This window comes from Pongo abelii, chromosome 22, assembly GCF_028885655.2.
Source record: "Pongo abelii isolate AG06213 chromosome 22, NHGRI_mPonAbe1-v2.0_pri, whole genome shotgun sequence".
NCBI lineage: Eukaryota > Metazoa > Chordata > Mammalia > Primates > Hominidae > Pongo > Pongo abelii.
Genome location: NC_072007.2, coordinates 55,241,097 through 55,268,185, shown reverse-complemented (window position 1 = coordinate 55,268,185; position 27,089 = coordinate 55,241,097). Strand labels below are relative to the sequence as shown.

General features: G+C 50.7%; 1 protein-coding gene and 1 long non-coding RNA gene across 3 annotated transcripts; one reads left to right on the top strand and one right to left on the bottom strand.

Moving 5' to 3' along the window:
- Positions 1–542: 542 nt before the first annotated feature.
- LOC129052341 (uncharacterized) lies at positions 543–2,436 on the bottom strand. The gene is made up of 2 exons (XR_008517352.2): positions 1,831–2,436; positions 543–1,585 (listed from the first exon to the last, which is right to left on the bottom strand). It is a non-coding gene; the product is annotated as an uncharacterized LOC129052341 (long non-coding RNA).
- Positions 1,577–27,089, top strand: PTTG1IP (PTTG1 interacting protein). 2 transcript variants are annotated; one of them, NM_001133631.1, is given in 6 exon segments: positions 2,564–2,756; positions 10,804–10,856; positions 15,178–15,286; positions 20,354–20,525; positions 21,456–21,502; positions 25,062–27,089. In NM_001133631.1, coding segments are annotated over 6 exon segments (543 nt in total). In that variant the 5' UTR covers positions 2,564–2,641; the 3' UTR covers positions 25,109–27,089.

Genomic DNA, 27,089 nt, shown 5'->3' with positions numbered 1-27,089 from the left:
GTCAGGAGTTCGAGACCAGCCTGGCCAATATGGTGAAACCCCGTCTCTACTAAAAATAGAAAAATCAGCCGGGCATGGTGGCGCATGCCTGTGGTTTGGGAGGCTGAGGAAGAGGAGTCGCTTGAACCTGGGAGGCGGAGGTTGCAGTGAGCCAAGATTGTGCCATTGCACTCCAGCCTGCGCAACAGAGCGAGACTCCGTCTCAAAAAAAAAAATTTTTTTCCCCAAAGTAGAGGCAGGGTCACACACTCAGGTATTTAAATTCTCTGGAAAAACCAGTAGGGTCCTGGTGAGCATCAGGAAATTCCTTGATTATACTTTTAAGTTCTACCTTTGACCATAACTCATGAGCTAGGGCACGTAGTTGTCCCCTATGAGAGACACTGGCTGTTTGAGAAACGGCCCCAGAACAGGAGAAGGAGGAGGAAGAAAGGCGGGTCTGGGCGAGGTAACTCAGACAACAAAGGATAAAGAGAAGGAGCTGAGGGAGGAGGGGCAGAAATTTCAGTAGTCTTTTTAAATTCAGAAATTATTTTAGATAATTTTTGTTTTTCTCTCATAAATACCTTTATTAGAACTTCTTTTGGATGCTTCCAAATACCATAAAAAATAACTCTCCCAAAGATTCTGTTTTATCCTGGAGCCAGCGTTTTCCAATTGAGCAAACAAGTAAATTAGCTTGGTATTCCAATGGTACCCGGCTTTGGTCACTGAAATGTTTTTTCTCAAGTTATGTGAGACCATTTTTCTAAATACGACAAGAGGTGGCGCCATAAGCACTGCACATGAATCCAGCTGGAGTTTCCAAAGATGGGTCCTTCCTGAAAGAGAAAGACTTGTTTTGGATGGACGATTGTCTATGAGTTCTCTTAAGTGACAGAAGACTGTAAGGGAAAATCTGGTTACTCAAGAAGAAAGTTTAGACATGTCAATTGAACTCAGCTCCAGAGCCTGGCCAGTTTTAAGGATTACAAATTTTGCTTAAACCACGATTCGCTTCTTCTTTTCAAAGAGAAACTGCCTTCCCCTTCTCCAAATCTGAAGGAGAAAAAAGGTTGCAAACTTTAGCAAGTAAGACGAACAAAACCGTAACCTCGAAGGATAGTGTAACCATACACCTGCAAACAGCTGACTCTTTGGAGAAATAACAAACGAAACTCTTGCCTTAAAACCAAGCTTCACCTCCAGCCCCATCAGGTGTGGACCTGGGTAGGCGGAACAGAGTCTGAACCTCAGCCCTGGGAGGCTGCCAGAGACCCCGGCCAGTTCCCAGGCGGTCGGGTGAACCAGTGCCAGAGAAGTGGCTCGGATCACAAGAGGCTGGCCTCGGGGCCATCTGCAGGCGCCCAAATCCCAACCTAAAATCACCACAGGGTCAGAATCTAATGTAAGGGGGGTTTATTGAAAGGCAGTTGGAGGCTGGCCCACCCGGAAACACCAGCTCCAGAGGAACGGAGTGCGCCCTCGGAAGCAGGGAGGGGAAGGGTGCCCTCGGGCAGGCAGAGGCGGAGGCTTTTAGCAGGACCGCGGTGTCTTTCCTACGAGGTGGGCGCAGTCCCAGCATTTGATGGATGACGGGCAGTGCCTGTTTCGGGGAAGGGTACATTTAACCTGTCAGAGGGTGCGGAAGTCACGGTTTTCTGTCTTCTGGTCTAAGCAGTGCAGAAAACAGGGGAAGTTCATCTACAAGGGTCATGAACTAAGAAGGCAGGAGGTTTCTGTCCCCGGCACCGGCGAATCCCGGACCCGAGAAAGGAGCTACGGGCGCACGGAAGCGGGCGGCCCCGGCTCTCGCGGGGCTTAAAGCGCGCAATGTGTTCAGGTTCACACCTCTAAATGTATTTTTGCCATTTCTTAAGTAGACTTAAAAATGTCCGTCACTATTTAGTCCTTTTATCAACCGAGGGGCCCGGAAGGCCGCAGCGAGGGCGTCGGCGAGAAGCCAGGGAGGAGAAACGGCGCTTCTCTCGGGAATTTAGGTGGCAGCTTCAGCAGCACACATTTCAGCCCATTCTGGGGCCGTTTCTAGTGTGGTTAACGTACAAAAATAAACAAATCCCCGAAAAGCCCCACGCGGACATCGGCCGGAGCCCAGGGCCGGACGCCGCGGTGTGGAGCGAGGGCGCCGGCGCGGACTATGAGGGCCCACCCGCACTTCGTCCAGGGCTCACTTAAGAGCAGCGTGAGCAGCGCTTGGGGCCGCCGTCCAGGACGCCCGCAGCCCTTTAGGATGGAGGCCACCGTGACCTCCGCTACCGAAGCACCGCGCTCCCCTAGTCCCCTCGGCCGGTCGCCCTTCCCCGCCGCGCATGCGCAGGAGCCGCGGCGAGCCCCTCGGTCACTCCTCGCCCAGCCCCTCGGTCACTCCTCGCCCATCCGCGCCGCGCAGGCGCAGTGAGCCTCAGCCGCTCTCCTCACTATCAGGCGCCTTTCCTCCATCGCGCAGGCGCACTGAGCCTCAGCCGCGCCGGGAGGGGAGCCGGTGGCGAGGGGGCGGGGCGAGCTGCTTTTTGAGGCTGCGCACTCGCATGGCCCCGCCCCGCAGGTCCACTTCCGGCGCCGCGGCTGTTCCGGGCGGAGACCACTTGTGCTAGAGTCGGAGTTGTAACGCTCCACTGACTGATAGAGCGACCGGCCGACCATGGCGCCCGGAGTGGCCCGCGGGCCGACGCCGTACTGGAGGTTGCGCCTCGGTGGCGCCGCGCTGCTCCTGCTGCTCATCCCGGTGGCCGCCGCGCAGGAGCCTCCCGGAGCGGGTGAGGGCGCCGGGGTTTGGCGGCCGCGGGAGCTGCCGTCGCGGCTGGGGCGCGGGCCGGGGAAGAGCCGTCTTTGTCTTTGTCTTTGTTTTGTCCAGTCGCTGCGGCAGCTTCTCGCGCGTGGCCGCAGGTTGGCCCTCCCCTAGCAGGCGGGACGCTTGGCACCTGCGGCCTCCCTTAGCCTCACTGCGACCCCAAACAGCTCTCCTCGGGTTCGATCTCGAGCCGGGAAGCCGGCTCACGACGTGCTCGAGGTCTCACAGCTGGTCGGGGGCAGGCCGGGATGGCGGCCGCAGGCCCCTGGAGGGTGATGGGGGCCGCGGCCGGTGTGTCTACAGCCCCCGGCGTTCACGCCGCCACTCCCTCCCGGCCTCAGTTCCATGCACAGCAGCGAACGCTCGCACTTACCTTATGCCTTAGAAAGGAAGGCGTCCCCAAAACCAGGCTGTAGCATCTGATTTTGAAGCAAGCTGATTGCGGTTCTACGCTGTCCAGACCCGCAGGTGGCATTCTTCATCGTTTATCCCGTCTGCGCCAGGCCCTGCGGCCACAGTGGTGACCGACAGACAGAGCTCCTGTCCAAGAGGAGCTGAGTCCCCGGGAGGCTGACCAAGAAAGAAGCAGTGAGGGCGCGGGGGCTGGGGGAGGAAAGTGCATGACAGGAGACTCAGAGTTCCAGAAACCGGGAGTGTTTATAGAGGGTGGCTTCCTGTGGGGCTGGGCCTCCAGGGCCTGGTGGGCTGCGGGAAAATCCAGCAGGTTCTAAGCTGGAGAGTGTCATGGTTGGACCTGTTTCAGAATGTCATGCTGGCTTCCGTGTGTGGAGTTTCCAAGTGACCACTAGTGGTGGGGAATAGTGCCGCCTTAACTTCAGTTTCCTGACCCTTACAATTAGGGTTGACCTGGGCCCAGCTTGAGGGGCTAATACTTTTCTCAACTCTTGTTAGCCCAGGCTCTGTCAGGGTCTGTTTAGCATAGTAGAGCACCTTTTCTTTTTGTGACCTTATGGAATGTTTATTCCGATGCAGGATTATTTGTGTTTCTTCTTCCCTGCCTCCAAGTGTACTTAGGGTTTGTGACGTTAGCAATGCAGCTGCCTTGAAGTTTGTTAGTCAAGGAGGCCGGTGGTACTGTACTGGGAACTTTCGGCCCAGATTGAGTTCTAAGTGCAAATGTGCAGTGAATACATTTCCACAAACAGAATGGGCGTCTGCAGGCAGAGTGTGTGATTCACTGGAAACTGTATCAGTGGCTCGGGGGTGTGTTTGCTTGCATTGTTCAAGTGGGAGTGTCAGGAAAACAACCATGAGGTTTTGTTTGACTGTGATTCCTCCTGCTCTGCACTGCTGAAGGGTGCAGAGATGGGTGTGGACAAGTGGAGTGGACAGTGTGGGAATTAATCCGGAACTGCCATTCGGTGTGTCAGCTGAAAAGCACTTCCTTCTCCACTTGGAGGCTGCACTTGGTTGCTTCCACTCACGGTCATCACCAAGTCCTGGTGGGTGGACTGTTGTTTCTCTCACTGGGGACCCCTTGGAATAGGAAGAATGGTGCCGTGTCATGTTGCATTCACTGCCCAGGTGCCCTTGATGTCTGCGTGCACCTTGTCCTTGGAGAGAGGGGCTATTTATAGCCTGGAGAACTCCCCTCTTCCCACAGAGTACTTGTTTAGTGTGAGATTTTTACTGCTTGTCATGGTTACAGGAATGTGACCACAGTACTGATGTTTAAAACGTTTTGTCTCCTTTACAAGGACACTGTGTGAATTTAAAGAATACATTATACCAATCCAAATCCAACACTTTTAAGCATCTTTTTATGTGTTTTGATGGAGGAGAGACATTAAGAACCCATGGTGTATTGAAGATCTTTAGAGCAAGATTCTTGAAGTTAAACCTGGATAGGGCTTTTGGACCCCACTTTATTTGTGTATGGGGTCAGACTCAATCCAAGAGCTTCATCTGGTGGAAAGACGACCCCGAAAAGGAGCTCAGACTGCTGTGTGAGGGCTGGCGCAGTGGTGGCCAGTGCAGGTCCCCGAGGTGGTGGGTCCCACTCAGCTGCTCCTTACAGTGGGGACTCCTGATGTGGAGGGGGTGTCTGTAGTTCTGCCCCTGTCACCCTGAGAAGCGTGGCTTTCTAACTGTACAGAGTGCTACAGTGTACATAGGGTTCACAGTGTTGATATATACTACTTGTCTTCAAGTCTTTCTTTTGAAATAGTGGAGTTCCCAAGAACATTTTTTGGTCTCCATATCTGCCCTCTTTTCTCACCTGGAATTGACAATGTTCTCCATGGCTCTGTGACAGTGCAGAGTGGGCACCATGCCCCTTTGGCCGCTCGTTCTGCTGATGAGCATGGAGACTGCAGCCTGTGGCCTGCAGTGTGACAGGAGCATGACGAGGAAATACGTACACTTGCTGGTGTGTTCCTTTGTGCTTAGTTTATTGACTCACCTGAAACTTCAGGAAAGCACTCAAATGGGTCATGGAGGGTTGGTGTATCCTGACAGAAGAAAACGTTATTTGTTGTTGTTGTTGTTTTCCTTTAATTTCTGAAACAAATGAGACTGAAAGGTCTTTAAAAATTGATAAATGGAGTCTAAGTTGAAGCCTTGCAGTCATAGGACCCAGAAGTCAGGGCAGTCACAGTCAGTGTTAGACTTAAGCAACACAAGGGCAGTTTTTATCTCTGGTTTTCTAGCACATGGTTTTTCTGTATCTTGTGATGAGATAAGAGATAGTGATCTCTTAGAGAAATAAACACTGCTTGTCTCTGAAGCAGTAACAAATGATTCATGCCTTTCTTTTTTTTTTTTTTTTTTTTTTTTGAGGTGGAGTCTTGCCCTGTTGCCCAGGCTGGAGTGCAGTGGTGTGATGTCAGGTCACTGCAACCTCCGCCTCCCAGGTTCAAGTGATTCTCCTGCCTCAGGGATTACAGGCGCGTGCCATCACACCTGGCTAATTTTCGTATTTTTAGTAGAAATGGGGTTTCTCCATGTTGGCCAGGCTGGTCTCGAACTCCTGACCTCAGGTGATCTGCCCACCTCGGCCTCCCAAAGTTTTGAGATTACAGGTGTGAGCCACTGCACCCGGCCTTTCTTTTCTTACTATGCAAGATGATGTGTTTTCAAAGAATAGAATAGAATGACCTTTTTTCATCTTTGATGTTATTTTCATGAGGACTGTAAACGTTGGTGTTTTCCCCCTTATTGAAAGCCCGCTCTGTTCTTGGCCTGCTGGGAGCAGGAGGAATGTTGGGCGGTTTTTCTCTCCCTCTTCCTCTCATGCCTGTCCGCTGACTCAGACTGACCGGTAATCCAGAGGTCTGGGGGTAGATGGAGTTGATGGTGTGTGTTTTGGAGCTCAGTTCTTTTAGTTCACATAAGACCTGGTTATCAGAAAGAAGCTTTAAAAATGAAAATCCCCATGGACGAGAACAGCATCATCCCTGTCACTTGTAGCCACTGTTGGGCTGAGGAGAGGAAGCACACGCACCCTTCCTCATAGATGACTTTTCAGAAAGGACTGGAGTGGGTGTGTTGGGCATACCCTGTGTCTCCTTGCCCAGACTGTATTTAGAAAGACCTCAGAGGTGCAGAAAGTTGAAGGAATAGTGCAGTGAAGTCCTGGATGCCCTTCCGTTCTCAACACTGGCTCTGTTTGCCTTAGCACTCTCTCTCTGGATCTTGTTATTTTTTAAATTTATAATACAATTGTTTGTGTTTTATTTATTTTTAAAAATTGATTCAGCTGGGCACAGTCGCTCACACCTGTAATCCCAGCACTTTTGGAGGCTGAGGTGGGAGGATTGCTGGAGGCCAGGAGTTCAAGACCAGCCTGGGTGACATAGCAAGACTCTATCTCTACTTATATTTTAAAAATGTATTGTAAATTGACAATCACAATTGTATTGCCTGTTGTTATTTTGACCAAACCATTTGAGAGTAAGTTACTATTGTGACCCTTTATCCCTACATTCTTCAGAGTCTATCTCCTAAGAAGGAGGCTGTTCTTCTACATAACTGAAATTTATATAATTATCAAAATCTGGACATGTAACATTGAATACCTGATTTAACTTACAATCCGTATACAAATTTTACCAGTTACCCCAACAGTGTCCTGTTCCCCTACCCCCTGAAATCCAGAATCACAAGTTGCATTTAATTGTTGTGTTTCTTTAATCTCCGTTGATCTAGAATAGTTCCTCTTTGTTTTCAGAAAGTCAGTTTGTGGAAGGACCCTCAGTGGGTCTTACCGGATGTTTCCTTTGATTCGATTCAGGTGCGCTTTGGCAGGAGCACGGCGCAGTGATTCTGTCCTCTCAGTGTCCTCCGTGGGAGGCACATGCTGTCACTTTGTCCCATCATCATGTTTTTCTGGGTTATGGTGGAGATAACTGATCTCTTGAAAGGTGCCACCTTCTCTCCATGAGTAATGACTCACCTGTGGGGAGGTGCTTTGAGACTGTCTTGTCAGTCCACAGGCAGACCCAGTGGTCTTGGCATCTTCGGGGGCAGACCCAGTGGTGTTGGCATCTTCGGGGGCAGACCCAGTGGACTTGGCATCTTCGGGGGCAGACCCAGTGGACTTGGCATCTTCGCGGGTAGACCCAGTGGACTTGGCATCTTCGGGGAATTCTTTCCTGCATTAGTGTTGGCTGTGATGATTGTAAAATGGAGGCTTCTCAACTCATCATTTCTTCAGCATTTGCCACTCGGCCTTCTCTTTATTTCATGTCAGTATGGCTTCTAGGGGTTAGAGTTCATGACTGTTACCATTTATTTTGATGTTCAGTTGGCCTAGATTTGGCCAGAAAGACTCCCTCCAGGCTGGCTTCTGGGTCCTCTTGCCATTCGTTCATGTGTGTGCCACTCTTGGGAACTGCACACTGTCTGTGGCTCATCTTGTCCACTTTCTGCCCCACTTCTGGAATCAGCCATTTCTCTGACGAGCCCTGCTTCCAGCTGATGGGGAACAGCATCTAGAAACCACGACCTGGGCACCAAGAATACACCTCTGCTGCTGGGTGTTGACCTTTCTAGGCCCTTTCAGTGGACAGAGCTAGGAGCTGAATTTTAAAACCAAGAGTTCATCATGGTGCCCGTCACATCGCAACACCACGGGGGTCTTTGCCCACCATCAGCCCACAGTTGCTCCTTCCTCCCACAGTGCCAAGTCGCTGGGGACTTCGGAACGTCAGCAGTGCTGTTCTTATCAAGATTCCCTATAACCCTGCCTCTCAGCAGTGATTTAAGAAATTAAGGCTTTTCACTCAGCAGTGCTGTTCTTATCAAGGTTTCCTATAACCCTGCCTCTCAGCAGTGATTTAAGAAATTAAGGCTTTTCACTCAGCAGTGCTGTTCTTATCAAGGTTTCCTATAACCCTGCCTCTCAGCAGTGATTTAAGAAATTAAGGCTTTTCACTCAGCAGTGCTGTTCTTATCAAGGTTTCCTATAACCCTGCCTCTCAGCAGTGATTTAAGAAATTAAGGCTTTTCACTGGTTGTCAATTTTCTTTGCCTCCCTGGGGCTGAATGCAGCCTGTTGTTTCAAGTATCTAAAGCGGCTTAAAAGAAACTTCTCCATAAACTGAATAGCACATCACTAGAGACTCTGAGAAAAGTACTACTTAGTGATAATTGCTATAGAACATGTGACAAAATGTGCTTTCATTTCAAATAAAGTGGAGATTTATTTAGAAAAGTGGAGTGTAGAACTACACTGTTAAATAGAAGGATCACAACAATGTGCTCGATGTATTATTAGTCCCTCTTGGTAAACGTAATGAGTGAAATTGTAAAAGCTGAAGCTCTTTTCCCTCCATTTCATCATGAAGCTCTTCACATGTACAGCAAAGCTGAAGGATTTTGTGGTGCGCGCTTGTATACCCGCCACTTCAGCCGTGTCGCCATGCTTTGCTATGTTGCATTTGTCCAGGTGTCCCCCACAGCCTTCCATGCCTGCATGAATGTCAGTCACAGACGTGAGCATCAGTCACAGACATGAGCGTGCTCTCCTGCATTCACCATGCCTGTCAGGGACCAGAGTTCAGCAGTTGTCTTGTTTTTTCTTTTGAGATACATTTTTCATACAGGGAAATGTGGGAAACTTAATTGTGCTGTTCAGGGAGTTACACCCACATAGCCGCGATCGAGACAGACCCTCGATCTGGAAGATTCAGCCTCCCCCACGCATGGCCGCCCCCCAGGCAGCCATTGCCCCCCTCCCTCCATAGGTGAGTCTCACCTTTTCTAGAGGGGCATGGCCACGAAATTACACGGTCGGGTCTTTTGTGGAAGGCGTCTTTCACTCACATGATGTGCTTTAGACTCATCCATGTTTTACATAGACCAGTTCATTTCTTTTTATCGCTGAACAGTGTTAGTGATTGCACAGCCACATAGCTCACCTCTAAAGGAGAGACACATAAAACAGCCTTTTGTGTTTGGAATGCCTTTTCCAGAAGATCCCTTCATACGAGAGCCTCCATGTTTGCTATTCTTGATGCCCTGCTGATATCGTGTGAGTGTTCCCGCCTGTCCACCCTCCTACAGAGTGACATCTGGGCTGTTTTCAGCTTGGGGCTGTCACAGAGCGTTCCTGCGCAGGTCCGTCTGTGGATGCAGGCTCCCTCTCTCCTGGATGAAATACTAAGAGTGGAATTGCTGAGTCATAGGTGGTCGCATGTTTGTTTAGGAGCAGCTGCCAGACCTTCTTTGCAAATGGTTGAGCCATTTACACTTCCACCAACACTGTGTGAGAGTTCTGTTGCTGTACATCCTTGCCAACATTTGGTATTGTCATTCTCTTTAATTTTAGCCATTCTGGTAGGTGTGTAGTCATCTCTCATTGGAGTTTTAATTTGCATTTCTCTGGTGACTGGTGATGAGCACAGAGCTCTTTTCAGCGTGCACTGTGTGTGTGTGTGTGATGGGATTGGAGTAGGCAGTCTGTGTGTGTGTGTGTGTGTGTGTGTGTGATGGGATTGGGGGAGTAGGCAGTCTGTGTGTGTGTGTGTGTGTGAAGGGATTCGGGGAGTAGGCAGTCATCGTGTGTGTGTGTGTGTGTGTGTGTTACGGGATTGGGAGAGTAGGCAGTCAGCGTGTGTGTGTGTGTGTTATGGGATTGGGGGAGTAGGCAGTCAGCATGTGTGTGTGTGTGTTTGTGTGTGTTACGGGATTGGGGGAGTAGGCAGTCAGCGTGTGTATGTGTGTGTGTGTGTTACGGGATTGGGGGAGTAGGCAGTCAGCGTGTGTGTGTGTGTGTGTGTGTGTGTGTGTTACGGGATTGGGAGAGTAGGCAGTCAGCTTGGTTGCATGTTGGAAGTTATTCATGCAGTCGCTCTTGCTTCTGATTGGCTTGAGTTTCAGAGCTGTTGGCTGCGTGGAGTTTGACCCCTTCCTTAGTAGCAGCGCTTTGAGTAGTGGGCAGAGTCTCAGGGTGTTCTGCGTGGTTGGAGCAGGCTGGTGCGCCGGGCCTCTCCCTTGGTACAGGTTGGTACAGGGAGCATAGCCCAGTCTGGGGTGAGGCTACCAGGGGACTGAGACCTTGCTTTGTCACATGAGATCTGTAGGTGAGTCCGAAGACACAAGTGTGCTGCGTAGCAGTGTCGCTGGCGTTGCTGTGGCCTTGGATGTAGGCTCTTGGGTTCCCAAAAGAGTGCCTGCTGATGAGCGGAAGTTCTGAGCAGGTTCGTGGTTAGTGATTACACAGCCGCAGGGCACACCTTCTCTCACAGAGAGATCTGAAACACAGCCTTCTTTGTTGGGACTCTTCTCTCCCAGAAGAGCCCTTGGGGATAGGAGCCGCGTGTTTATACTTTTGGTGCCCTGCCTGCAGCGGGATTCCTGAACACTCGTTCTACGTGTCTTGAAGAAGGCTTGTTATCAGCAGGGCTCAGGAAGAGGACCTTCATTTGGTAATTCCACATCAGAGGTTCTTGGTGCCACACCCCTCACTGGTGCCCACCCTGCCCTGCTGGACTAATATTTACACTGCCTGATTCTCAGTGACTGACTTGTATCTTGCCTCTTTCCTGCAGCTTGTTCTCAGAACACAAACAAAACCTGTGAAGAGTGCCTGAAGAACGTCTCCGTAAGTAGCACGCAGACTAGAGACTAGAGTGCCATCCAAACCGTCCAAAGGCACACGGGCTTTCTCTAGGTCCAGGGAGTCGCCGGGATGTGTAGAGGGCTCTGTTGTTTGGGATTTGGGGGGATGTTTTTTGGAATTGTTATCAAATGTTATTTTAGCCATTTCAGGTATATTAAACCTCCTCATGAAAACTGCAGTTACTGTCTGAGCATGGTCAGTATCCATGATTTCACTCCTGTGCAGACGGGGCCAGCACTGCGGGGCCAGCCTTTCTAACGAGTTCCATAGCGAGAAATTGGGCTGTCCGTAAAGCTACACCCTAAGGCTGTGAGCCCATGTTTTCCCAGGCTGTCAGGGGCTGCAGCAGAGGCTGCTTTCTGAGCTCCTCACACAGGATTGGAAGGGGCAGAGCAAGGAGAGAGAGACACCAGCCCTCTGGGCCGGTGGGCCAGGCTGTCCATAGCACTGTCTGGTCGTGACCTGGGGCTCAGGTTTGGATTTTGTCCCCAGGTCTTTTAAATACCTGTGTGACCTTCAACAAGAGGGTAGTGGTCTGGAGCAAAGTTCCCTAAGCCTCCACAGCATGAGGTGGGGCCCGAGACTCCCCGGGGTGCCTTCCCGATGGAGTCTGATTCAGATGCCCACCTGGGAGAAGGAGCACCCGTGGTGGGGAAGCAGCGCCACAGTGCAGGTCTTGTTAAAGATGTGTGAACAGGGCAGGGTGCGGTGGCTCACGCCTGTAATCCCAGCACTTTGGGAGGCAGAGGCAGGTGGATCACGAGGTCAGCAGTTCGAGACCAGCCTGACCAACATGGTGAAACCCCGTCTCTACTAAAAATACAAAAAAATTAGCTAGGCGTGGTGGCGGGTGCCTGTAATCCCAGCTACTTGGGAGGCTGAGGCAGGAGAATCTCTTGAAAGCAGAAGTCGGAGGTTGCAGTGAGCCGAGATTGTGCCACTGCACTCTAGCCTGGGCAATGAGAGCAAAAAACTGTCTTTAAAAAAAAAAAGAAAACGTGTGCACAGGGTCCTTTGGCTTTCTCTGCGTGGTGACCTGCTCCCGGGCCAGCCTGGCTGGCACCTCTTGGGCTTGCCTTGCCACGCAGCTCTTGGTTTGGCAGCACCCAAGTCTCCTCGCAGCACTGTGAGATCAGCGCGGGAAACCTGAGGGAAGGCCCACGGCAGCGGGAAGTGGTTAGGCAGAAAACAGCATCCTGTGGGGCCTTTTTCTTAGGATTCCTGAGAGGCCACCCCTTGCCCCTTCCAGTCAGTTTACCAGGTGTTGAGAACTGCAGGGCCAGAGGCTTCCTTTCCCCGGCAATGAGGTTTCATGGTATGAGGAGGCTGGGAAAGATGTATTTGATGATTTCTATTCTAAGGCATGAGCCATGTTCTTAAAAAACTGTTCTTCCTCCACGAGACAGTAGTGTAGGTTTGAGACACACCTTGTCAGTTTGTGGGACTTAAGTGGATACTTGCATTTGCTGATTAAAAATTGAAAGACGCTGTTTCTGTGGTTTCAGATCTTGACATTGGTGACGTTGAACTTGCTCTAATGCGCCTGGTCCTGGTGCATTTTCTAGATGGTGCTTCTTTTTAGTCTCTGGATTTTTCTATTGGAAGTCGTTTCAGCCTTAAACATAGCTCACTATTGTATGTGGCTTTGTAGCCTAGAGTGCGTTTTTGCTGTAGTACCCTGTGTAACCCTCACCACCCTGGGCAGGGTGTGGTGATGACAGCCATCTCGTGGATGAGGCGGCCGAGGGACTTGCCCAGGTCATTGTGGATGGGGTCAGTCCAGAAGGGCTGAAGGCCTGACTCCAGTTCTGAACCCAGACAGGGCGGTGAAGAGGGCCGCTTGCCTTACAGCTAGCTCCAGGCGTGTGTGGGTGTGCTCTTGGGCGCACAGGAGGTTTCTGGAAGGAGGTGTCAGTGCCTGGGAGGCCTCAAGAGGACCCTGCGTGTTGGAACAGAGGCTGTGGTGGGCTGTGTCCATGCTCCTGAGGCTGTGGTGGGCTGTGTGTCTCTCCGCTGCTGAGGCTGTAGCGGGCTGTGTGTCTCCACTTTGCTGAGGCTGTGGTGGGCTGTGTGTCTCTCCGCTGCTGAGGCTGTGGCGGGCTGTGTGTCTCCACTTTGCTGAGGCTCTGGCGGGCTGTCTGTCTCTGTGCTGCTGAGGCCGAGGTGGGCTGTGTGTCTCTGCTGCTGAGGCCGAGGTGAGCTGTGTGCCTCCACTTTGCCGTGGTGGGCTGTGTGTCTCTGTGCTGCTGAGGCCGAGGTGGGCTGTGTGTCTCTGTGCTGCTGAGGCCCAGGTGGGCTGTGTGTCTCCACTTTGCCGTGGTGGGCTGTGTGTCTCTGTGCTGCTGAGGCCGTGGCGGGCTGTGTGTCTCCACTTTGCTGAGGCTGTGGCGGGCTGTGTGTGTCTGTGAGGTGGGCTGTGTGTCTCTGTGCTGCTGAGGCCGAGGTGGGCTGTGTGTCTCTGTGCTGCTGAGGCCGAGGTGGGCTGTGTGTCTCTGTGCTGCTGAGGCCGAGGTGGGCTGTGTGTCTCCGCGCTGCTGCCTGAGCTGCTTGCTGTGTGCATATGACTTCATCGATCAGAAAAGCAGCACGACCAGCAGAGAATGCCGCATCCGCTCAATGCGCTCCTGTGGTTCATGGTGCCGCTGTCGTGGAAAATGGAAAATCAGACATTTACAACTTGAGCCACTTGAAGAGGGAGGATTAGCCAAAAATCGTTAATTGTAAGCAAAACCCCTGAAATGGAAGATACTCCCAAATGACCAGAATAAACAGGGCTTAACTGTTAATTGTTACATTATGCTGGAAACCACTTAAACACAACACTAGAGTGGTCACTGTATAAGTAGCCCTGGGAAAGACGGCCTAAGGGACATTGTAATTAATATTTTTTTGTCATAGACTTTCGCCCTAACCTGGGCCAAAAACGCCATGACTTTCTATCCTATTAAAAAGTCAGTAGCACTGTTAATGTGGAGATTTGGAGTAACAGGCAGTCTGGACTTGGGTCTGGACTTGAGCTGGCACATGAGGTGCTGCCGAACGGCAGTTTTTTTTTTCCTTTTGAGATGGAGTTTTGCTCTCGTTGCCCAGGCTGGAGTGCAATGGCGCGATCCCGGCTCACTGCAACCTGTGCCTCCTGGGCTCAGGTGATTCTCCTGCCTCAGCTTCTGGAGTAGCTGGGATTACGGGCGTGCGCCACCACGCCCGGCTTATTTTGTATTTTTTACAGAGATGGGGTTTCTCCATGTTGGTCAGGCTGATCTCGAACTTCTGACCTCCGGTGATCCGCCCGCCCGGCCTCCCAAAGTGCTGGGATTACAGGCGTGAGCCACTGCGCCTGGCCCGAACGGCAGTTCTTTTACCCCTTCCTGTGCCATCTGCCTGCGCGCTAGGCTGTTCCCTGTCGCGCTCAGTGCCTGGCTCACAGACCGCTTTCGGGCCTCGTTGTGTACTGCTGTGGCATGGGCTGGGCCCAGCTCTGGGCTCTTACACACACACACAGGGGTGTGATGGTGTTGTCTCCACAACACTGCGGCCTCACACCTGACGTTTGAGGGGCTCAGACAAGAGCATCCATGAGGTTCTCTCCAGCTCTCGGTTTAGGGCAGGCTGAGCCGTAGTTGCATCATCTTTCAAGCTGTGCAACTTAGTGCATTTGTGAAGGTCAGAGGTAGGAAGCATGGTCCTTTCTACAAATGGTGACCATGCTCACCCAAGTCCATTCAGCACAAACTCAGTGAGTGCCTGTGATGGGCCAGGCTGTGTCCTATGTTCTTGGGATACTTCAGCCAGTGAAGTGCACAGGTGCCCAGCATGTGGGGAGGAGAAGTCTACGGAAGCAAACCTCACAGGAGGTGAGGAGGCAGTGGAGGTGGGTGGTTGTGTCCGGTCAGTTGATCGAGGCAGGGCTCATCCAGTCAGTGGGGAGCCACACAGATGCGGGGAGAGTACTCCAGGCAGAACAGGCAGGCTGAGCTGAGGCTGTGAGCAGGAGGTGGGGTTGGCAGCACTCAGGAGCAGCACAGAGGCCCCGTGGCCTCAGCAGGGTGAGTTGTGGAAGAGGTCTGAGTGACGCGGGCCTTGGATGAGTCCGTGGAGAGCTGACAGGGCTGCTGGCCGCTGTGCTGGGTATGGACTGAAGGGCGGTGAGGGTGAAGGCAGAGACGAGGTGTGGGGGGGAGGCTGAGCCTTTACAGCCATCCACAGAGCGATGGCAGCACTGGTGGGCTGTGGGCAGAGCCTGGACAGTTCTTTGGTTTTTCTGTTGTGTTTCTAACGCTTGCTTAATGTTGGTCTCTTTCAGTGTCTTTGGTGCAACACTAACAAGGCTTGTCTGGACTACCCAGTTACAAGCGTCTTGCCACCTGCTTCCCTTTGTAAATTGAGCTCTGCACGCTGGGGAGTTTGTTGGGGTAAGTCATTGTTTTCATTACCTGCTTGCAAAATCGATGCTTCTTTGAAAATAGTAGTATGGGCCGGGCGCGGTGGCTCACGTCTGTAATCCCAGCACTTTGGGAGGCGGAGGTGGGTGGATCATGAGGTCAGGAGATTGAGACCATCCTGGCCAACATGGTGAAGCCCCGTCTCTATTAAAAATACAAAAATTAGGTGGGCGTGATGGTGCGCACTTGTAATTCCAGCTACTTGGGAGGCTGAGACAGGAGAATTGCTTGAACCCGGGAGGCGGAGATTGCAGTGAGCCGAGATCGTGCCACTGCACTCCAGCCTGGCGACAGAACGAGACTCTGTCTCAAAAAAAAGAAAATAGTATTATGTGCTCAGTTAGCAGAAGTTGCTAGAAAATGTGCTGCCAATAGCTCTGTGACTTCCAGGGAGAGGTTGGGAAGCCAGGGGTGATCTGGTGACCGGGAAAGCAGCCCTGGGGCTCCCTGGGGAACCTGGAGGACCTCCTTCAAGGTCGTCAGCCCCAGCACTGAGCTCTATCTCACCATGTTACAGAAGGTGTGGGGGAAAGGGCGAGTTTGAAGGTAACGTGTTTGACTTCTCTGCTTAGTATGTTTTGTTCATGTGTCACCCCTGAAACTCACCTGTGAATTCCCCTAGAATCTCCAGTTTTCCAGCTTAAGAATCCCCGCTTAGTGTAGACACAGCCCTCTTTTTTTGTGTGCATATCTTTGTATATTTGATTTTGCAGGCGTTTTTAAATTAGGGAAATCAGATCTTGTGAGATTCAAATTGTTTCCTAGTTTGCCTTTATTTATTTATTTATTTATTTTTATTTTTTATTTTTTTTGAGACGGAGTCTCGCTCTGTTGCCCAGGCTGGAATGCAATGGCACTATCTTGGCTCACTGCAAGCTCCGCCTCCCAGGTTCACGCCATTCTTCTGCTTCAGCCTCCTGAGTAGCTGGGACTACAGGCACCCGCCATGTCCGGCTAATTTCTTGTATTTTTTAGTAGAGACGGGGTTTCACCGTGTTAGCCAGGATGGTCTCAATCTCCTGACCTCATGATCTGCCCACCTCGGCCTCCCAAAGTGCTGGGATTACAGGCGTGAGCCACTGCGCCCAGCCCCCTAGTTTGCCTTTTAAATCAGTTTGTGGTGTGTTTTGTAACCTGGAGCTCATTATTATGTAGTTGAATTTATTAATCTTTTAGGCTTCAGGTTTTGGGGTAATACATAGGGTTCCTAAGCTTTGTAAAGGAGCAATATTTTCTTAAGGTGTTTTGATGATTCTTTTTGTTTATTTGCATCTTGGATCCCTCTGCAACTTACATCTTACTTATCGCTCTTCTAATTGATTTCCATTTCAAAATCTATCAGCCTCCATCTGAAACAACTTGTTGCTGGTGTTGAGGCCCTAGAGAATTCAAAAGTTTGTGTGGTAGTGGTGGTTGTAGTGTGGGATGTCTGGCAGGGGGTGGTGGTGGTGTGTGTGCACCTTCATGTGTGATGTGTGTACTGTGTGATGCATGTGTGTTTGTGAACATGCATGTGCCCATCATGTCTTGTGTGTTCCTGTCATGTCTGCCCAGGGCCTGGTCATGCCTGCCTCCACTTTGCCTCATCCCTTCCATGGAACTTCTCTTAATGACCACTCTGGAGAGACAGCTCCTGGACCTGGGGAGCCTTGCCCTTTGGAGCACCTGTTCTGGAGGTGTTTTTAATGGCACGTAGCTTCTGATGAAGTGCACACATCTGAAGTCTCCCTCTGCATGGACTTTATAGCCTACATAATGCACACGTGTGTGCGTACATATATTCAGTGCATTTTTGCATACGTATACAGGTTATCACCACTCACAGTAAAGTAGGTAGGACTTCCAGGACTCTCAGAAGACCCAATTCCTGTCAGGACCCCCACGGGAGCCACTGACTGGACTTCTGTCACCACAGATTAATGTTACTGATTCCCGCCTTTATGTGGAGGAAATCCTGTGCTTTATTGGATGTTTTGTTCAACATGTGCCCGAGATTCATGTCAGTTGCCTGCACCAGTTTTCTGTCTCGTGCAGTGTTCTACAGCTGTTCAGCCATGCTGCCACTCAGGGACGCCTGAGTCCTTCTGGTGCTGCCGCTCAGGGACGCCCGGAACCTTCTAGTGCTGCTGCTAAGGGACGCCTGGGTCCTTCTGGTGCTGTTGTTCAGAGACGCCTGGGTCCTTCTAGTGCTACTGTTCAGCTATGTCTGGGTCTTTCTGGTGCTGCTGTTCAGGGACACCTGAGTCCTTCTAGCGCTGCTGTTCAGCTGTGTCTGGGTCTTTCTGGTGCTGCTGTGAGCGGTCTTGTGTTGGCGCCGGCACAGGCGCTCACTTCTGGAGGAGCATAGGAGTGGAGTTGCTGTGTCAGGGAGCATATTTGTGTTTAGCCTTAGTACGTCTGCCAAATGTTTTTGGAGCGGCTGTACCAGTTTGGCCTCCCCCAGGCAATGTGGGACTTGTTGCTCCACATCCTTCCCAACGTTTAGGGTAACCAGTCACCCTAAGTTCAGTCCATCTAGTGGGTGTGTGGTGGCGTCTTGTGCTTCTCATCTGCATTTCTGCAGTGACTAGCCGATCATGCTGAGCACCTTTACAAGTGGTGGGTGTTTTTGACAATTATCTTGTGAAATGACATTCCCACACTAGGCTGCAGAAGTGGATGGACAAACAACACCCAGCCCTGCATATGAGAGCGACAGCAGGTGACTAGTCACAGTCACAGCGGGGAGGGGGCACCACACGCCACACAGGGTCCCGCAGGGGAACAGGGCTCGGGGAGGCAGCCATTTCGTGACAGGAGGGTGGGGTGCGATGGGCTTGTTTGGTTAATTCTGAGGCTGAGAGGGAACTGACACCTGCTCCTCCGGGAGAAACAGGAAGTATACCTGGCCCTGCCAGGAGGAGGAAGAGGCTATCTGAGCTGGGACCTCGTCCAGCCTTGTCCGTGGGAGCAGAGTGGGGAGGAGAAGTTGTGGCTGGGCCCTCAGGGCTCTCCTGGTTTCACCAGATGCCACGGCGCACATGATACCAGTTTTAGATCTTGCACCACAGGTCCTTGTTTATTCTTACAAATAACTTTAGAACCATTTTATCCAGTTCTAGGCAAAATTATTTTGGAGCTTTAATTGTAATGACCTGAAAAACACGCTTACTTGAAGGAAAATGAAATGTCTACAGCGTTGGCCGTTTGTCCAGAGGCAAAGATGCCTCTCTTTGCCAGGCCTCTCCTGCATCCTTTGGTTCAAGTTCATGGGTTTTATCCTGTAGAATCAGCAAAAAGGAGCCCACAGTTTGTTTCCCATTGTGACAGGATTTCTGTTTGTTTTTTTAACTAGTTTTAGCTGCTAATCAGAAAAGCTGTCTGAGGGGTAGATATGTTTTAGGGCCAGCCGTCTTGTTGATCCCCTTGGGTTTTTTAGTTGAGTTTTCTGGAATTCTCCAGTCAAAAAATGACATCTTCTGCCAATGAAGGTCCCCTTTGTAGTTCTCCCTATTACTATAATTTTTGCAATTCTACACTTCCAGAACAGGTCAGAGGAGGAAAAAACACAGGATTAAAAGCTCAAAAGGCATTTGATCAGATGTAACCTCCTATTCCTGATTTTCAAACTATTTTAATAAACTAAGAAATGAGTTCCGTTAAATGAGTAGCCCACTAGAAGCAGATCTCAGGGTCCGGGGCAGCAGGTGGGTGAGGCTGCGGGAGCCCAGAGGCCTGGCCGTCGGCTTCCTTGCCAGGGCCCAGGCATGCAGCAAGTGTTCAACTCCCAGCCCCTGGAGGCCAGAAGGTGTCACCTATGGTGGTGGCACAGCTATTAACTGTAGTTAAAAACAGTGAATCATGCGGTAATCTACTGCCTAGAGGAGTTTGCTTATAAAGCCATCTTCAGGAGGCTGGCTGGGTGTTTTTTTTTTTTTCGAGATAGTGTCTTGCCGTGTTGCCCAGGCTGGAGTGCAATAGTGCAGGCATGGCTCACGGCAGCCTCAACCTCCCGAGCTCAAGCGATTCTCCCACCTCAGCCTCCCATGTCGCTGGGACCAGAGGTGGATGCACCACACCCAGCTAATTTGTTAAACAGTTTTGTAGAGATGGGCAGGGGTGGGTCTCACTTTGTTGGCGAGGCGGGTGTTGAACTCCTGGGCTCAAGCAATCCTCCTGATTTGGCCTCCCAAAGTGCTGGGATTATAGGTGTGAGCCACTGTGTCCAGCCAAGGAGGCTGTTTGAACTGCATGATTGAAAACACATTTGCAAAAGTAGTTTTAGGGTATTTTTTAATTGGCTCTGGTTTGAACTGAATGGAAAAATCTTGGTTGATTTTAATGTATAGATCTTCAAAAGAAGTTTGAAAGAATAGTAAGATCTGTTTTAAATGTGCATGTGTGTCTGAAGGCTGGCTAAGGAAATCATAACAGGGTTTGGGACTGATTAGTCAGCCGTTCTTCAACCCCAAGGTCCTCAAAATACTCAGATTTGAAGATGATCCCGTCTCGTTCCGCGGCCTCGTCCGCTCCTGCACGGTCATTCCTTTCAAATCTGGCCGCCAGTTTGTGCCCTGAGAGTCTATTTCTCTTGTAAATCATTGTAGTATTCTTGACTTTGGCTTCAATAAAAAACAAAGCTGCATCAGGCTTAACCTCCATTTCTGTGGGTTTAGAATGTCTTATGAGAGTCTGAATATGTAGCTTGGAATTTTGGTTAGTAAACTTTTCTCAGGCTTGAAATACCTTTTCAAACTCAACTGAGACAGACTACCCTGTCATTTCAGTTCATTATGGTTAGTATTATAAATTGTTAATAAATTCTAAGTCACAGATAGGAACATGTGGCTGAAAGGAGACTCGGAGAGGGCGGGACCCTGTGGGGTGGAGGCAGGGCCACAGGCTCTCCACACCCCAGGAGCCAGCAGCCTGGCCGAGGCGGCTTTCCTACTTATGCTCCCGTGTCCTGAGGTTGTTCCCCAGGGACGAGGGAAGGCTGCTGTGCTGGGTCGGTTCTGTGTCTAGGGCGGCCCTAACTCCAGGTGCTTGAATCTCCAGTGAACTTTGAGGCGTTGATCATCACCATGTCAGTGGTCGGGGGAACCCTCCTCCTGGGCATTGCCATCTGCTGCTGCTGCTGCTGCAGGAGGAAGAGGAGCCGGAAGCCAGACAGGAGTGAGGAGAAGGCCATGCGCGAGCGGGAGGAGAGGCGGATACGGCAGGAGGAACGGTGAGGTCGCGGTGATGGCCGCTGGGAAGGAGGTTACTTCGAGGGGATTCAGATCTGCAAGGCCATGGAAACCACATGGCTACATCCTGAGTTTTCCTCAGTTTTTAGAAATTAAGAATGTGTGTAGTGCCCAGGGGATCTTCTAGGTCGTGGTAGAGAGGGAGAGACTGTGATGGGAACCTAGCAGTGGCTGCGAACCTTGCTTGCATAGGCTTCTTCGCCCGGTCTCCTCCCATCGGTGTAGTAAGGCTGAGTCTGTGCGTGGTGCCACGGGTGTGTGATGGCTGCTAGGGCGGCTCGTCCAGGCCCAGCATTTGCCAAGAGCAAGCTGAGGCTCAGAGGGGACAGCGTCTGACTGTGGCTGGGTCAGCTCTCCTGTCGTCCTTTCCCTGGTGACACAGCACTCTCCTGAGTGTGTGCTGGGGCTCGGGGGTAGGCCCAGGAGGAGGTGGTGTAATCCACTCCTGGCAAAGGAGAGGACCTGAGGGGCCAACTCTCAGGTTGGCGGCAGGCGAGGGTGGAAGCGGGACAGATTTTCCATGTAGTCACCTTGAAGTCACATGCTACTAAGCTGACAATCGCATTTTCCTAACCATCTTCAGAACCTGGTGTGTGATTTTTACTGTGTTTTCTTTGTATGAAAAAAGTTTTTTAAAAATCACGGTATTGGGCATTCGAATTGCTTTTATTGAAAAGAGTAGAATAATACATTGGAACCGCCTTTGAAGACTGGGTTCCTTGTCACCTTGCCTGTCCTGGTGGGTATGTGGCCTGATGACCAAGCTTGTCCTCACCCTGGTTTCACTCTGGGAACTGGAGGGAAGCCACCAGAAGAAACCTGGAGCCCCCACTGAGGGACACGGAAGGGCGTGTCTAGCAGTTACACCGTGCGCTGTCGTTTGGTGCTAATAATGTTCCTCTGTGTTTTAGGAGAGCAGAGATGAAGACAAGACATGATGAAATCAGAAAAAAATATGGTAAGGACTGGTCATGCCTCCTTTTTGACTGGTTGGGAGGTGATGGCATGCTGTCTTGGTCCTCGTTAGTGCCAGTGGGGCCTGAGATTGGGCTGTGGGTTCACCCATCGGAACAGAAGGACGTCTCTCCAGAGAGGAGCAGCTGGCAGTTGTCACCAGCGGTGCTGTGGTGAACTCACTCCTAAGAATATTTTTATCTCAGCCAGTCGTCTTCATGAAGTCTGTTTTCTCAGATACCTGTTTGCTTATCGAGTTCCAAGACTTCTGGGCTGGAAGTCTGCAGCTGTTCTGCCGTCGTGTTTGGCTTCCTGTGGGCGCGCCTGCGTAGCTGAGGTGCTGCGAGTTTCAGGGCGGCCCCCTCATCCTCGGGAGCGTTGCTCGTCTCCATCTTCTGAGTGTGGCAGGCGCTCCTTCCAGGCACTTCCCAGCACTGGCCCTGCTCCTTGCCCAGCCTCGGTGTTCTGTTCTTGTTTGGTTGTGTCTGGAGAGATTTTGGAGAGGAGCTTTGAAGGAGCCAGAATGAATGTATTTGCCAAGTGTAAACCTTTTATTTAGTTGGAGTGAATTGGAAATATACATTACATTATCTATACTCCCCCAAACCACGTGATGTTCACTGCTTAACACTGAACACCACCACCCAGCCGTGCTTCGTTGATTCTGTATGATTTTAAAGTCCGCAAAGAGTCTAGTGTCTTCCGCGCTGGGTTTGTGGTTGTGTGGTGTCACGGACATGGTGGGAACTGACTCCTCGCCTGTGCGAGGTGCGTGGTCCTGGGTTCACGGCAGCCGTGGGCCTCAGGAATCTGTCGTCCTGCGCCCACGGTGCTTTCCTCGAAGCAGTGTATTAAAGGCCAAACCTAATTGGAAAATTTCAGAGCCTTTTCTGACTAATGCACGTGTTTTGAGTCTTCTGTTTGTTTTAGGAAATATCATATATTTGTGCTATTTTAGGATCCCACCCATTGGGGGCATGATGACATCACTGTGGTTGTTTCAGTCAGCGGGTGGGGGATGGACTGCAAAGCCCAGCAGCCACTGTGAGCAGTGCCTCCGTCAGGTGCAGGTGATTGGCGTTGTAGCCCCCAGAGGCTTGGTTCCCTCTCATGGGAGCTGCAGAGGCCCCATGCTGGTGCCCTGGGCTGTAAACGCTGGGTAGCTTTGCCCACTGGCCAGGACGTCCGCTCCCTGTCAGTTCTGGCCTCCTTGGAAAGTCACCTCCGTGTGACTGTTCTGTGACCTGAGGCCATGTGAGTCCTGCCAGTCTCGAAGTGTCGGCTTGGGGGCGTGAGGCTGCCTTGGCTGCTGGCCTCGAGATGCCCAGTGGCTGATGGAGGCTTTTTCCTATGTGTTCCCGCCCATCAGTCACCTGAGTGCTGCGTGCTTGGGCGCTGACTTCCTGGGTTCTCTTCACTGCTGCCTTGTCCTTGCCCCACCCCCTCCGTCACCTGTGTTTCCTGGTGTGTGTCTGGAGTGGGTGGTGACCGGGTGCCTGCATGTGACTGTCACAGGAGCAGCACCAGGGTTGCCCTCCTCAGCGAGTGCATGGCTGTGTACGTGGAGCGTGGGCCCAGCAGCGTCTGTGCAGGCCTTGGCTGGAGGCAGTGTGCTTTCCCTGAAATGGAAGAGTCAAAAAGACCTTTTTGGCACCTAATTTTTTTTTTTTTTGAGACAGAGTCTTGCTTTGTCGCCCAGGCTGGAGTGCAGTGGCGTGATCTCAGCTCACTGTAAGCTCCGCCTCCCAGGTTCACACCATTCTCCTGCCTCAGCCTCCGGAGTAGCTGGGACTACAGGTGCCCACCCCTACGCCCGGCTAATGTTTTGTATTTTTTAGTAGAGACGGGGTTTCACTGTGTTAGCCAGGATGGTCTCGATGTCCTGACCTCGTGATCTGCCCGCCTCTGCCTCCCAGAGTGCTGGGATTATAGGCGTGAGCCACCGCGCCCGGCCAGACTAATGTTAATGTAAATAAAAGACAAGGTGGATACACACACACACACACACACACACACACACACACACGCACACACTGCCCAGCACCTGTTATCACCAAGCGCAAGCTGTGTGTAAGTTGCTGGACCTTTACTGTGCTCCGACTCCCAGCGGGTGTGAGGCTGTGGGCGGCCGGCCAGGCTCTTGGTGGAACGGTGTCTTCTGTGTCAGGGCCCTGAGTGACTTGCACCTGCCGTTTTGGGGGTGAATTTGGCCCTTTAATTGCATTGATGAAATGAGCTTCTTGTGCCAGTTTGTAATACAGCCATTGAACGGCCTGTGCTGGGGAACGCCTCGGCTAATTAGAAGAATTCCCAGGAATTCCTGATGGGGGAGTGAGAGAAAGCATGTGAGTCCACCTGGTGCAGTTATATAAAATACCAGCACGCATGCAAAAACCCTTCTTTTGCCTTTGCTTTTTCCCTCTAAACTGGAAGTAGACTCAGGAGCGAGTTTTTCAGTAAGACCTTAACCAGTCTCCTTGCTGGTATCTGATGACTCTTTCCCAAAACCGACTTTGAGCCTCATCTCCCAAAGCCTGATGCCTGTGGCCCTCCTTGACAGGCAAGAAAGAAACATGGCTAGGCCCTTCCTTACCATCCCTCTGCTTCCCCGCCTCCTCTTCCACCCAGCCCCCAGAATACATGCAGTGAGTAGCTTTGTTGTAATTGCTGCAGATAATTTTAGTGTACAATACAGATTTTTAAAGGGAGAGAGAGGCCAGGCACGGTGGCTCACGCCTGTAATCCCAGCACTTTGGGAGACCGAGGTAGGTGGATCACCTGAGGTTGGGAGTTCGAGACCAGCCTGACCAACATGGTGAAACCCCTAAAAATACAAAATTTAGCCAAGTATGGTGGTGGGTGCCTGCAATCCTAGCTACCCAGAGGCTGAGGCAGGAGAATTCCTTGAACCCAGGAGGCAGAGGTTGCAGTGAGCCGAGACTGCGCCATCGCACTCTGTCCTGGGCAACAAGAGCAAAACTCTGTCTCAAAAATAAATAAATAAATAAAGGGAGAGAGTGTGTGTGTATGTGCGTGTGTTTCTGTAGTTTGAAGGGAAAACTCCTGGTCTTTGGGTAAGTACCACGGGTTTACTCTTATGGTTAAATACACATTTTATCCCAGTTCTGTCAGAGTACTCGAGAGTTAGATTGATGGTCATCTTAGTTCTTTCTGTAGCCTTAATTCCAAAGGTTTAAGAGCAGCTGTAAGCACAAAGTAAGGTTATTTTGTTTAATGCTAGCCATCCACTGTGGAACTAGTAGCCAACCACTGTGGAAAGAAATATTTGCCTTAAATTTCTTTTCTTTGCCGAGCATCAGGAAATAAGTGCTTATCTCTTAGGATCTGTTAGAGTTCTTGTTTCTAGTAAATTTTATTTCAGTTTTAAAGTTTAAAGTGGTTTGACTTCAAAAAAGGTCAAGCACGGTATGAGAGCCTGCTTACAACACCCGTTGTTGCTGTAGCCTCAGTAATCTTCTTATAAAACCTGGTCTGTATGGCTTTCTGAGATTTTGTTTCTGGTTGAATGAATGAAGTTATGATTCAAGTTTATTTTGTTTCAGGCCTGTTCAAAGAAGAAAACCCGTATGCTAGATTTGAAAACAACTAAAGCGCTCCAGCATATCAGTCCCGACGCTTCCTGTGAGGTGCACACTCCGCAGCACAGCCCAGCCGGGGGACCACGTGGCCATTGCGGTCTCCTGACCTTGACCAGTGAACCTGCCAGCCTTCCAGGACAGGCGGCCAGAGAGCTGCCCCTGAAGGACAGTCCTCTCGTCTTGCAGACTGGTGACCTTCTATTCCCTGTTCATCTCTGTTCCTAGATTTAGTCACTTGAAATAAGAAATCTTTGGGGTTTGGGCTTTTTTATACTCTTCTCAGTTTGTAAAATGCTAACTGCACACGAAGCCACGTGACGGCACCCAGCGCTGTGGCTGTCATTCTCCTGCAGCAGAACCCTGCGTTCCTCTCTGTCCACTAACAAGCTTCACACGCGACACAGGGAAGTCGGTTTGACTTTTGTCGTGAGGAGAACTGGCCAGCCCTCATCATTCCCCATAAAACCACGGATGCGTCTGTGTGCTCATCTTGAGTCTTCACACCTGTTGACTCACACGGCTTTTGCTGATGACACGGGGCTCCAGTACACAGTGTGATAAGGACTTACTTCCTAACCTCAATTGTATTAAATAGCACTGGGGAATAGCTAAACCTTTTAAAAAAATATTATTGGATTTTCCTCCCTACTTAAAAGATTTCACCAGAGAACTTTCATATAAAAATTCAGGCCCTTTTTCGACAATTTTTAAAATTTGTATCTTTACTAGAACATGAGAATCTTTTTCCCTTGGAAGCTTGAATTATAAATGTGGTGTTTGGCCTGCCTCTGCAGCACCAGTTGACTGCTCGTGTGCCAGCGGTGTGGGGAGGACGGGGCAGGACGCTGCAGCTCTCTCCAGCCCTGTTGGCATCCTCAGTGCCTGCAGGCCTCTCCCTGCCTGTTGGGCTGTCTGGGGGGTGGGGCCATTTAGGGATCGTGGGGACAGGGTCCACCCCAAGAAGAAAGAAAGGCCCGTCCACAGGCCCGGCTCTGGGCCGTGTGCCCCGGAAGCAGGTGTGTCCAGAGCCAGCTGAGGGCTCTCCCCACACCACCCAGCAGGCGCCGGTGCTCCTTCTGCCTCACGGGACCAGTCCAGCTTCCAGCCGCTCTGGCTCAAGGGTGGTCTGAGCACTTCCTTCCAAGTGGGCTTCTCTGGGAGCTCTCCAGTGGCACTGCTGGACCTGCCCATGTTTCTGTAAAATCAGGATACGTGGCTTTAGTAAGCAGACCAAGCGCTTTGTGGCAGGGAGAGCAGCGTGCAGGGAAGTCACTGAAAAGTGCTGCCTAAGGAAGTTTGAAAATAGTCCCCGTTCCAGATTGCCTTGAATTTTAAAACATTTTGCTTTGGGAAAGTAGGTCAGCAGCACCTAAGATCAATGATGCCATTTTCACACTTCACGGTCATGAAAACTGAGAAGACTGTCTTCAGCATGAACTAAAGTTCACAGGCAGATCACTGATCCAGAACACTTTAAGAACTCGTCAAACAGCTTGATAAGCCTTTTTGACTGTGTACATCTGTACCGGGAATAACATTCCTAGGCTGAAATTTTCACAAAGAATAGAACCTGTACCCAGTTCTTCAGGCTGATTTCCCTGACCTCTTGGGCATTTGTATTTGTAGTAAAGTATTGCAGAGATTCCTAAGTATTTTATAGCAGCCATCAAAATTGGACTTTGTATTGTTTATTCATAAAAGAAACTTTGTAGTAGACTTTAATGAACTTTGTATGAATACAGTAGTGTGTATGCAAAATCAGTTTCCTGAATGTAGGTTGCTGAGCTGAAGCTAGAGCTTGGTTGTGAAATACAGTGTAGTTAATCCTTGCGTTCAGTGTAGAAACCCACGTCTATAAGGTTGGTCTTAGTCCATCTGCTTTTTTCTGAAATACACTAAGAGCAGCCACAAAACTGTAACCTCAAGGAAACCATAAAGCTTGGAGTGCCTTAATTTTTAACCAGTTTCCAATAAAATGGTTTAATACCTGAA

Bases quoted from the DNA above. Each gene is read 5' to 3' on its own strand.
- PTTG1IP (XM_024239225.3), top strand. From the start codon at position 2,642: ATGGCGCCCGGAGTGGCCCGCGGGCCGACGCCGTACTGGAGGTTGCGC. The intron at 2,757-10,803 runs GTGAGGGCGCCG...TCTTTCCTGCAG, and splicing joins GCAGGAGCCTCCCGGAGCGG to CTTGTTCTCAGAACACAAAC. The intron at 10,857-25,061 runs GTAAGTAGCACG...ATTTTGTTTCAG, and splicing joins AGTGCCTGAAGAACGTCTCC to GCCTGTTCAAAGAAGAAAAC.